Below are 12,956 nucleotides of genomic sequence, written 5' to 3'. Positions count from 1 at the left end.
TGAGAAAATGATGATCATGTATTTTAAAATGATAAACGTGTATATAAAAAGTTGATCATGTATACAAAAAATGTAGGACACACGCTAAGCAAAAGTAGACATCATATATATATATATATATATATATATATATATATATATATATATATATATATATATATAAAGTTAATTCTGTTAAATATGTATAAAATAAATGTCCTAGATGTATACAAAAAGCTACAGGGTGTGTGAAAAATGTTGTATTGCCATTTAAAAATGTTGCACACATGATCAATAATTTTTTATACACGTTTAACATTTCTTGAATACATTATCAAACGTTTTGTTATACACGTTTAATATATTTTTAAATATATGATCAACATTTTTTCATACACATTTCTATCCTTTTTGTATACAAAAAAAGACAAATATCGGATATTTAACATTTTTAAAGGCTTGATCAAAAAACTTCATACCAATTTTATACTTTACGTATACATGCGAAACATTTTTTCTATACACATTTAACTTTTTCAAATGCTTGACTAACATTTTTATATACATTTTTCATACACATGTTATATTTTTTGTATACATTTTTTGATATATAGGAGAACCATTCTTTCTATACACAATTAACATTTTCAAATGCTTGATTAACATTTTTAAAATGTTGTATGTAAAATGTGTTTTGTAATATATATATATATATATATATATATATAGAGAGAGAGAGAGAGAGAGAGAGAGAGAGAGAGAGAGGATATTTTGGAAGTATAAACAAAATATAAAATGGAAGCAAAAACAATGTATTGACCCCGCGCCGCATTGACCAAGGCTGACAACTCGAGCCACTGTGACTCGTGCATGTTTGTTGATGATGTCGTACAGTGAGTCTGTTATAAACTTCCTGCGGCCCAGCTGGCCCATGAAGACGTTGTTGAGCGGGCGAGGGTTGTTTCCACATCGCGTCAGGTGACACATAGGGGCGCCCTCACAAACGGGGCTATATACACTATCTGAACAATCTGAGGGCCCTATGTGGGCACAAAGCCGCACTCCCATGGGCTTCGGCCTGCATAATTATACCATAAAAATGCCAGGATTTGTAGCTTTTTTGCATGATAATATGGGTCTCATTTATATCATATAAGGATCATAGTACAAGTCACGTACACACCGACCTGACAAAACTGAAAAGACAGCATAACGCTAGTCTTTGCACAAAGGAACATCAGCCAAGAAGGAAAAATACAATCAAGACTGACGGATCCTCTGAACTTGACACCAGCGCCCATCACCTGCCTTTGGCACCACCACAGCAGCCACCAAAGAAAAAAAACGATGGATCACCTCCTCACCCAAGCTCGACGAGGCTCCATCGCTGATATGCAGCTTTGCGGACCTCCAAGGTGGCTCACCAAAAGTGAAACCATTAACTTTGCTCTTTTACCACCACACACACGAGTGTATAAGTTTTTTAATACTGTAAAATCATATTGGCGACACTACTAGTCTCACTCGATGTGGATGCACAATGTTTAAAAAGGTAGACATTATCATCGTTGACTAAAAGTAGACACACGGTTTTGTCGCGGTGTTTTTGATAGTAGGGTTACATCTTCTTCTTCTTCTTCTTTGCACTTCTACCCGTGAAACTTCACATAGAAAGGCTATGGAGCCTGGCTCGCACTCAATAGAGGAACAAATTCCACCCCGGAGCGAGCAAGACAAGAGAGGTGGCGCCAACAAACAGAAGGCCTATGGTGCAACGAAGCGCTCCCTTTGGCAACCAAGCAGCTTTGCAACCCTTCCGAATAACCACAAAGCCAACTAAGAGCGGCAAACAACAACCCCACCCACTTTGCTGAGGCAATGACCACGGTTATTTTCCTGCCTTTCGTGACCCAGATCACACCAACGATGACACATGATACACATGACTCTACACCCACACCACCCATACTTGTAGGTGGGCTCAGCCGGCGCACATAGCCGGTGGGAGGGTTGAGCCACAAGTAACGAGTTGATGTCCATGTTTGGGTTTCCCTTGAGGGCTTGTTTGGCCAACTTGATTTGACAAGGAATGAAAGGGATTGAGGGAGATGAAATACCCTCAGAGTAAAAATCCACTCCAATCTCTTTGGTAGGAGGTTTAACCGAGCATGGCCTAATGGAAAGGGAAATGATCATAATCAACCGACCGATTACACCAAGCGATCTGTCGCCTGGGTTCTCTAGCGCTAGTCCACACATACCCAACCCCATGCATCACATCGTTGAACCACTTATCCACTCGTTCCTCTCTCTCCTAGGAGCGACTACTCATCCTTCTTCCCCACAAAGCCACAATCTAGCCATGGCGTCTCTCTTTCTCTCTCTACTGTCGATGGGTTGCAAGGGAGACTCATCCTCTTCTCACGCTCCTCTTCCATCATCTGTCGACAGAGATCACAACACCACTTGCCATGGGGAACACGACCAGTGATGCAGGTCGGCCAACACAACATGCGCGGATGTTGCAGACTAGCCCGCCGCAAACGATGGCGGTGCCGCAACGGCGGTAGCACAATACCGAAAAATGGTGTTGGGATCTGCCTCATCACAACATTTGCCACGCCACAATTGCTGGTGCTGTGGGAGTGACGACGATGGTACATGCCGACGATGTTGTGGGCATCGATTGCAACATCAGTGATTATGTGGAGGATGGCGGAGATGGCAGCATGGATGATGTAATGGGGGTTTGAGTGGAAGTGCTTTGCAATGGGTCGTGCAGCAAGGGGGACATGCCAGAGGTTCTTGCAATATGGGTCGTGCTCCAAGGGGGGACTCGCAAAAGATGCATGCAACGGGGGTCATGCCGACGACTCGTTGGAGGTGCTTCTGCAACAAAGGACGTGTTGCAACGAAGTTTGCAACATGGAGCATGTTGCAGTGATGGATGGGCAGCACAGAGTAACGATCGTGTGGTACGCAAGTCACTGTCCACAACGGCTGGCCCGGTTTTCCCTGGCGGTGGCCTGTCAAACGTGGCGACCGAAGTACACATACCTGGTGCCCTCTGCTGCACCACATGCATGGAGACGGACAGCTCCTGCATTGACCCGTAAAACTCTGCGTGTGCATCGATCTCTGCATGCTCTAGAGTGAGCGGGCAACAGCGAGACGAGGAAAGCGGCAGAGAAATTAACGGGCGGACTCGGGCTCTTGTTCTTCCCACCCATCTCCACTCCATCTCGCACCTCCGCATGCCCTCTTGTTCCTCTCCACCGCTAAACCTCCTCGTCCTCTCGATCTGCAATCGCCTCCCCTCTCCTCCTCCTCCCCCTTCTCCTGACTTGGATCTCGATCGGATGAGATGGCCGACGCCAGCGCCGGCAACAATGCGGGCAGCACGAGCAGTGCCGAGGTCCAGATACAGATCCCCGCAGGTCAGTTTGCGAGTGCTGACCACTCCATCTCCGGTTGTCGAATTTTCACTCCTGGACGGGTTTCATTTGTTCAATCCGTCCTGCCGTTCGTTGCTTCGGGCATCCATGGCGCCAACGCGGGGTTAAATTGATTTACAGTGTTATTCTTCGAAGAGCGAAATGTGAACATGAGGGAAAGAAAATAATTTTACTTGTATATCAAAATCAAACTCCTAGTGATTCTTCTACAGAACACATTTCTGTCATTGACGTCACTGAATTTTACAGTTCTCGCTCTAAACCACAGGGCCACCCAAAGCCGAGCCGGGGGCACCATCCAAGAACTCCGGCGCCAAGAACTGGCGGTGGTGGATGATGGTGTCGGTGGACGTCTTCTTCGTCGTCGCCGGCCAGACGTCCGCGACGCTGCTGGGGAGGTACTACTACCACCAGGGCGGCAGCAGCAAGTGGATATCAACGTTCGTGCAGACTGCCGGCTTCCCCATACTGTTCCTCGCCCTCTTGTGTTTCCCCAAGTCGTCCGGCGGCGGCGGCGCCAGCGGGGACGCCCCGGTCGCCAAGGTCGCCGTGATCTACGTCGTCCTGGGGCTCGTCATAGCCGCCGACGACATGATGTACGCCAGCGGCCTCAAGTACCTCCCGGTGTCCACCTACTCGCTCATCTGCGCCAGCCAGCTGGCCTTCAACGTCGTCTTCTCCTACGTGCTCAACTCGCAGAAGCTCACCGGCCTCATCTTCAACGCCGTGATCCTGCTGACGCTGTCCGACGCGCTCCTCGGGGTGAACCACGACGAGACGGAGGACATGAGCGGCATGCCTCGGGGCAAGTACCTCATGGGCTTCCTGCTGACGCTGGGGGCGTCGGGCACCTACTCGCTCATCCTCTCCCTCATGCAGCTCACCTTCGAGAACGTGATCAAGAAGCACACCTACACGGCCGTGCTCAACATGCAGATATACACGGCGCTCGTCGCCACCGTCGCCTCCATGGTCGGCCTCTTCGCCAGCGGCGAGTGGAGGATGATGACGGAGGAGATGGACACCTTCCGCTCCGGCCAGTTCTCCTACTTCATGACGCTGGTGTGGACGGCCGTGTCCTGGCAGATCACCTCCGTCGGGGTGGTGGGGCTCGTCTTCGAGGTCTCCTCGCTCTTCTCCAACGTCATAAGCACCGTCTCGCTGCCCATCGTGCCCCTCTTCGCCGTCCTCATCTTCCACGACACCATGGACGGGATCAAGATCATTGCCATGCTCATCGCCGCCTGGGGCTTCGTTTCCTATCTCATGCAACACTTCATCGATGACAAGAAAGCTAGGAAGGCCGCAGCTGGTGGCTAGCTAGTATATATGCTCCTCTCCTTCGTGCCATCGATAGGAATTAACTTTTTTTTGCTCTCCTGATCATCTCTTAGCTGCGAGGAAACTAGCTATATTTAGGAGCTTTGCTAATGCTATATGTTGCAGGATTTTTCCTTTTTCCTTTATAGAGTATATATATCTAGTACTATGTATGCTACTGAATAAAAATAGGTTGCTTTTATTTCCAAATGATAAGTGTCACGTGTTAGGAATTCAGATATTCAGGCCGAACGTGTTGGATACCACTAGATTCTGGGCGCACGAATCTTGATGCATATTGGGTGACACGTCAGAACTTTTCGTTCGGGCGGACACATCGATCCGCCGAACGGTGACCGCTCTTTTCCTCTTCCTTCTGTCTTGTCCACTAGGGATGCGTTTGGTTGCTAGCATCGTTTTTAGGCACTTTGCATACTTGTTGCACTGGGGCCTTGTTAAGCATATGCAGGCAAAAAATCATCATCTGGACGTTGATTGGTTGCCTGCATATCCTCTCCCTGCATCGTAGCAATGCCTCTACGCATTGTATTTGGTTGCTCGCATTGTCTGTGCTCATACGAGTGCATGTTGTTTGGTTGCATACCAGCATAGAGTTGTGCTCACCTTGTACCACACTTGGCGAGGTTACCCACAACTACTAAACCTTTACAAACTATCACACCAACGTCCTCCATCAAGCCTCCCTGATTCCTCTTGATATCAAGCACATGAACATGCTCACCATCCTTGTCAGGAGCATCAACGTCGATGGTGTCTGACTCCTGGGTGTCTGGATACTCAGGCATCAGCTAGCCCAGCGGCTGACCTGAGCACATGGCATGCGATCTAGTTTCTTGTATGTTGGCTTCGAAAGACTGTTCTCCCAAGTGAACTGTTTTCCGATCATGGAAATCTCTCGCAGATCTAGACTGTCGATGACAACGTTGAAAAGGAAAGGTCAATAATTATCAAACCTATCGTGGCTTTTCTCATTTGGAAATCGTAGCAAATTGAAATTCCCGCTTATAAGAATGGGGTAGGGATTATCCTTCGCAAGATTAACCAGTTCTGAAGAAAATCGGTCTTGAACTCATCCTCAGCTGCCCCATACACGACGACGAGGTTCTATGTGAAGTTGTCGGCTTTGCGAATATGAAGTTTAACATGAAACTCACCATCCGAACTAGCCAAAACATCTATAGTCCATGTATTTACGCCAAGTAAAATGCCCCCAGAACGACCTCTAGGCGGTCATGAAATCCAAGCAAAGTCTATCCCGCCAGAAAGATAGTTAAGCAGACTTACTGAGAAATCACGTCTCCCTATTTTAGAGATAGACAAAAAATCTAAATTCTATTCCTTATTACATAGACACACCTGCTTGATAGATAGCTCCTATGTCTTAGGCCGTGTACAATGCAAGGTGCTAGGAAGAGGTGCTTGGAGAAATAAACCAGGCTTTTTTTTTACAAGGCAGGCGCTTAATAAGGCGTCTCTCCTGTAGAAATAAGCACCGGTGCTTGAGAAAAATCTGATGCACCTCCCTAAGCACCTAGCATTGTACAAGGCCTTAGAGGGGTCTTCACTGGTTGCCCTTATGGCGTTAATGACAACCCCATATTCTTGCATATGTATATCAATCCTGCTAAAAATCGGTCGACTGAGATTTAACGAAGTCTCAGTCGACCATGCAGTATTTTATGCCATCGTTTGCGACATTTTTTTCAACCGGTTGTAACATCCGTCTTGATGGTTGTAACATGTCGTCCCTCATCGGTTGTAGCACGTCATCTCAATGGTTGCAACATCTTCATTGACGGTTGTAGCATTTCAGTTAGAACGGTTGTAGCATTTATTATTGTTGCTTGTAATGTCGTCGCAACACTTTTTGCCGCCGTTTGTAGCATCTAGCGGTGCCTCTTGTAGCAAAAAAAAAAAACACGCTGACGTCATTCGCCTGAGACTTCGTTAAGTCTCAGTCGACTGAGTTCTAGACACGCCCTGTGTATATATATGATACTAAAAGGGGAGGCGCCCCTTCGTCGTGCTGTTCTTCTTCAGGAACTTTCAGCAATTCCAAACTTTTAAAATTTTGAAAATTTCAAATTCCAACTTGGTAAAAAAATTAAATTACTCGGAGGGTCACATGAACGCGCCTGCAGGAGAGAGAAGGCTGGGACAGAATATCACATGGGTTGACGATGACGAGAGAGAGAGAGAAAGAGAGGGCACGCAGGAGTGGTGGGCAGGATCACCATGGTAGGTGTGGGTTTGAGAGGGGGGGGGGGGGGGTCAGATGGACGAGTGGACACGATCACCTGGGGAGAGAAAAATCTCGCATACTTTGATTTAAAATTGCGATGAACTGTCAGATCCCTAAATATACGTTAGGATGAGACGAGATCGTTAAGCTGGAGATATTTTTTGATTCTCGTGTGGATTCACCAGACGATCAACGGCTCCAGTGCTCGACGCTGGCGCCGTCTGGATTATTTTTCCTCCAAGGGGCCGGGAAAATTGACTCACGGCAGAGGCGTTGCGCAACGGTGCGGTGCTGAGCTAAGTCAAGCTCATGTTGACCGCAGATTAAGACCCTAGCTAGCGCCATTGTTGTCCGCCTTATTACTCGATCGACGGTGGTCTCCGATTTCAACGAGAGGAGGAGGAAGACGACACGCATCCGTGTGCAAGAGGATCAGATTATTCCCCTGCCCCGGTTGCTATCCTCTTGCACATCCTTTTCGGCACTTCGGGTTTGCAGGATACAGAGGACTCTGTGCGGATATGGGCGATGCGGGTGAAATTCATCTTCAGATTGCAGGTCCCTCTCGCCCTCCATCTTGAATTCTTGATACTGGAACTTTCTTGTGGTTGTAGGCCGCTGGATCCATTTGCCGGACTAATCGGCCGGCGATGCAGGTACACGAGGCGAAGATGAAGCTCGAGCCGTAGCTGGCAATGGCACGTCCCCGGCGCCACCGTCGGTGTCGGAGCGCGTACAATGGTGGGCGGTGGTGCTCGTCAACATCGTGCTCGTGCTTGCCGGGCAGAGCGTGGCGAACCTCCTCGGCAGGATCTACTACGACCAGGGCGGCGGCAGCTTGTGGATGGCCACGGTGGTTCAGTCCTGCGGCACGCCGCTCGCCATCCCGCTGCTCCTCTACTTCGGGCGCCGCCCAAAGGCCACCGCGACCGCGGTGACGCGGCCGCCGCTCCTCAAGATCTCGGCCATCTACGCCGGCCTGGGGGTCCTCCTCGCCGGCGACAACCTGATGTACTCCTACGCGCTGCTCTACCTGCCGCTGTCGACCTACTCGCTCGTCTGCGCGACGCAGCTCTCCTTCAACGCCGTCTTCTCCTACTTCCTCAACAAGCAGAAGTTCACCGCGCTCATCCTCAACTCCGTCGTGCTGCTCACCTTCTCCGCGGCGCTCGTCGGCGTGAGCCACGGCTCGGACGGGACCAACAGCAGCGTCCCGGAGGGGAAGTTCCCTCTGGGGTTCGCGCTGACGCTGTCGGCGTCGGCGCTCTTCTCCCTGATCCTGTCCCTGATGCAGCTGACCTTCGACAAGGTGCTCAGGAGCGACACCTTCTATGACGTGATGGAGATGCAGTTCTGGAGCAACACCGCCGCGGCCATCGTGTCGGTGGCCGGGCTGTTCATCTCCGGCGAGTGGAGCACCCTGCACGGCGAGATGGACGGGTACAAGAAGGGCAGGGTGGCCTACGGGATGACGCTGGCGTGGACGGCCATATCGTGGCAGCTGACCACCATGGGCCTGATGGGGCTCGTCGCGTCGGTGTCGTCGCTCTTCACCAACGTGATCAGCACCGTGGGGTTGCCGCTGTCGCCCATCATCGCCGTCATCTTCCTCGGCGACCGGATGGACGGAGTGAAGGTGCTGGCCATGCTCGTTGCCGTATGGGGCTTCTTGTCCTACATCTACCAGCACTACCTTGATGATGCCAAGGTGAAGAAGATACTGGCTGAGAGATCAGCCGAACACCGGACTGTAAAACTCGCTACAGAGTGAACAGAATTCGCCGGAATTCGAGTTGACACTCTGCTCACCAGACTGTAAAACTAGCTGTGGATAGGACTTCCTATAGGTGCCAACTCTATGATGAGCTTTGCTACCGTTTTAACTCACGAGGTGCCGTGGCATCTTTTTGTTGGTTATGATCGCAGGCTTCACATCGAAATTCAGGGGCGTGTGTGGGAGATTAGGGGGGATTTATGTATGTATGCCATAGTTTTGTACTGTACATCCGTATCAACACGTGTGATTTTTTTTAGAATTTTTGAAACTTCAAAATGAGATTTTTAAATTTTGAAAATAAAGGGCTCCATGAAGCTCGGTCTCGGTTTAGCATTTCCGTGATGTATGCTCTATCATACTCTACTTTTTAAATAGACTAGTAAACAAGCTCGTCCGTTGCAATGGAAAAAAAAACCCACCACCCAACATATCTCATCCACAGTTTATTATACCTGCCATCACTTTCTGTTATCTATAGCTCTTTGGCGTACATGCATTTTCTCTGCAACACAAATATTCTTGTTCCATTGTTCAATCTTTTGCGTATAGTTGGACCATAAGTGACAAGAATCGTGAGGAGCTTTGTAAGTGGGTGGAGGCATGAGTTGTATGAGCCGGTAAGAAATGCAGGAGAGTGATGCTACACACACGACGGATTTTGGAAGATTTTCGCATGATTATACACATCAAGTCGTCCATGCGTAGAGTATGTAAGCATTTTTTGTACCTCGGCCAGTCACTGTCGTATAACCCGAAGTTCTCAATGCAGGGTAACCAACCTAGTGGCGTCTCACCACCTCCTCGAGACAAAAACCATTTTTTTAAAAGGAGAATTGCCCCCCGGACTCTGCATCATATGCAACCATATTATCAAAACAAAAAGGCTGCAAAAAAAAAAATGAAGTGCGGTACAAAGTCTTGAAAAAGAAATAAAAGATACACAAAGCCACAACCGGCATAAATAAAACTTGATGCTTATATACATATTTTATTGCTGGACCACCATCCAATCAGTTGTAGATGTCTTTCAACGGTTGCACCCATAAGCCATATGCTTCTTGGCTTCTGCACGACTAAGTAATGACCACGTACGGATCGAGTAAGTTGCTCTGTAGATGACCTGCAAAAAATGGTAACACTATGTCTTTTAAAAATGACGTCGTTTCGGTCCATATTGCCCAAAATAATGTGCACACTCCGTCTCAAATGTGCGCCGCTATTTTAGGCTCCACCCCATTAAGCCAAGTCCCAAATAAAGTGTTATGTTATTAGGTGGACTAACATTAAAGGCCACGTGCACTGTGCGCCACAATAATCTGGCCAATGAGCATTGAATGAACAGATGTTGAATCGATTCATCAAGTCATAAAAATAACACCGTTTGCTACCCTCCCAACAATGTTTTACCAGGTTGTCTATTGTCAAGATCACTTTCTTGTGAACAAACCTCATAAAAACCTTTATCTTTAGAGGCACCTTAAATTTTCAAATGTGTAGCGATTTGGGATTGGTCTAGTATTTAAATCAATATACATTGACTTTACTGATAATACTCTTGATTCCGACAGTCTCCAGCATAGTGTATCCGGCTTATCTGATAGGCCGATCTCCATCAACCTACGCACGAGATGTAGTCATCTATCCCACCGTTCACCCACAAGTGATCTTCTGAACTGAATGTTTAAGGGAACTGATCCTAAAACTGTACTCCCTCCGTTCGGAATTACTTGTCGCAAAAATGAATAAAAATGAATGTATCTAGAAGTAAAATACATCTAGATACATCCCTTCCTCCGACAAGTATTTCTGGACGGAGGGAGTACTTGTGAAAGCCTCTTTCCATTGTACAATATTGTAGAGGGTAGGATACTGAATGGCGAGCGGCTTGTCCCCTAGCCATGTGTCCTCCCAAAACCTAGTGGTACTACCCTTCCCAACAATGAATTTGGTCCTATTGAAATAGGCTAACTTAGTACACATAAATCCCTTCCAGAACAATGAATCATTCGGATAGGCCGTCACTTGCGAGTGTTTTGGAATGTAAGTACTTATTACGCAATAATTGTATCCACACTCCCTCGTTCTCCACCGATAGTCCGTACAACCATTTGCTAAGTAGGCATCTATTCTTTACTTCAAGGTTTTCAATCCCTAGGCCCCCTTGGTCCTTCAGTTTATAGATTATGTCTCATTTAGCCAACCTGTATTTAGATTTATTCTGTCGCTTTGCCAGAAAAAACATGATCGATAAAAGTCTAATCTTTTTTGTACCCTAACAGGTACTTCAAAGGAAGACAAAAGGAACATCAATATAGTCGTCAGCATGGAGTTAATGAGAATAAGCTGTCCCCTGTAAGACACAGGATTGCCCTTCCAACAACTTCATTTTTTCTTAAATCGATCCTTAATGCATTCTCATTCTTTATTGCTTAGCTTTCGGTGATGAATTGGTATTTCCAGATATCTAAATGGGGGAGCTCCCAACTCACACCCAAACAACTGTCTATAATTATCTTGTTCTTCTTTGGCGCGCCCAAAGCAGAATAATTCACTCTTATTGAAATTGATTTTCAACCCTGATAGTTGTTCAAAAAGACATAAAACCATCTTCATATTCCTCGCCTTCGCCATATCGTATTCCACATATTTGACCCAAAAAATGAATAAAGCAACATATGCCAATTATTAGGAAGCAAACTCCTCATAAACATTAGTGTACTCCAGATTTTTCTATTTGCAAATATCTAATTGTAAAGTCCATTATCAAGATATATTTGTATACCACACACTTATTAAGAACGACAAACACATCGAAATCACTAATTAAGGAGTACTCGTTGCAAAGAACACTCCACTTTCCCAGGTCGCGACAAGTGGCGCCCATGCAGCGCGCCACTTGTCGCAACCAGGGAGTTTTCCCTTTTTTCGTAGATCCGTTTATTCAAAACGTTTTATCTCTTAAACCGTGCGTCCAAATCTCGAACCGTTTTCACCATTGGATTCCTCGCGTCAAGATGTTCAAAAGTAGATCCCATGTTGATAGGTTTGACGAACTTTTTTTTCACGAAAAAAACCGGACGAAAAAAACGGGCGAAAAAACCGAACCGGGAGCACGGTTTTTCCCCTTTCCGAAAGAGGCACGCCCGTGCCTCTCGCGAAATCACAACTGTGCCTCTCGTGGAAGCAAAACCGTGACTCTCGTGGAAGGAAAAAAACAGAGAACACGTTTTTTTCCGTTTCCGAGAGGCACGGCCGTGACTCTAGCGAAAGCACAACCGTGCCTCTCGCGAAAGCAAAACCGTGACTCTCGCGAAAGAAAAAAAACAGAAAACGCGTATTTTTTTTTCCTTTTTCGAGAGGCACGGCCGTGACTTTCGCGTAAGCACAACCGTGCCTCTCGCGGAAGCAAAACCGTGACTCTCACGAAAGGAAAAAAAACAGAAAACGTGTTTTGTTTTTCCCTTTCCGAGAGGCATGGCCGTGACTCTCGCGAAAGCACAACCGTGCCTCTCGCGAAAGAAAAAAAACAGAAAATGCTTCTTTTTTTTCGTTTCCGAAAGGCACGGCCGTGACTCTTGATAAAGCACAACCGTGCCTCTTGCGGAAGAAAAACCGTGACTTTCGCGAAAGTGAAAAAAAAGAAAATGCGTTTTTTCGAGCAAATTTTTTTTCGAATATTTTTTTGATCGAAAAGCTAAAAAAGACGGGGGAAAACCAAAACGTCGAAAAAAAAGGGGGGAAACCGTATAAAAAGCCGAAAACGCGTGCGGGAAAATAATAAAAAAACAAAATCCGATGGGAGCGTCCAGAGCGCGACACGTGGCGAATGGCTGAGAGCGCGCCAAGTGGCGCTGATCGTTGCGAGGCTCCCGAAGGAGCGCTCGCTAACTAGTTGCTCCCAAACACATACATATATGCTACACTAAAACAAGATTCGCAAATAAATCAAAGGAGACATGGAATTTTGTCATTTCTTATTATCATATTTAAGTTTAATAGATTTAAACATGTTTTAAGGTGTGTTTATTAAGAGATTGTATTTTAATTACAAAATTGTATAAATTTATCTTAAAATTAGCAATCATTGTGAGTTTGAAAAATTTTACTTATAAATTAATAAGTATTAATTTTAGTATAAATATTGATATTTATTTAATTCGCA

At 46.6% G+C, this 12,956-nt stretch overlaps 2 protein-coding genes across 2 annotated transcripts; both read left to right on the top strand.

The window, feature by feature from the left end:
- Positions 1-3,343: 3,343 nt before the first annotated feature.
- Positions 3,344-4,754, top strand: LOC109785924 (probable purine permease 11). The gene is made up of 2 exons (XM_020344514.2): positions 3,344-3,416; positions 3,703-4,754. Exons 1-2 carry the CDS (start codon positions 3,344-3,346, stop codon positions 4,752-4,754), a joined length of 1,125 nt encoding a protein of 374 aa, XP_020200103.1.
- A 2,212-nt stretch (positions 4,755-6,966) lies between these two features.
- LOC109785844 (probable purine permease 11) lies at positions 6,967-9,070 on the top strand. Its single transcript, XM_020344439.4, has 2 exons — positions 6,967-7,575; positions 7,674-9,070. Exons 1-2 carry the CDS (start codon positions 7,539-7,541, stop codon positions 8,786-8,788), a joined length of 1,152 nt encoding a protein of 383 aa, XP_020200028.1. The 5' UTR covers positions 6,967-7,538; the 3' UTR covers positions 8,789-9,070.
- The last annotated feature ends 3,886 nt before the right edge of the window (positions 9,071-12,956 follow it).

The sequence above is a fragment of the Aegilops tauschii genome, chromosome 2 (assembly GCF_002575655.3).
Source record: "Aegilops tauschii subsp. strangulata cultivar AL8/78 chromosome 2, Aet v6.0, whole genome shotgun sequence".
Lineage (NCBI taxonomy): Eukaryota > Viridiplantae > Streptophyta > Magnoliopsida > Poales > Poaceae > Aegilops > Aegilops tauschii.
Note: the sequence above shows the minus strand (reverse complement) of the source record. Positions and strands in the feature narration are given on the sequence as shown.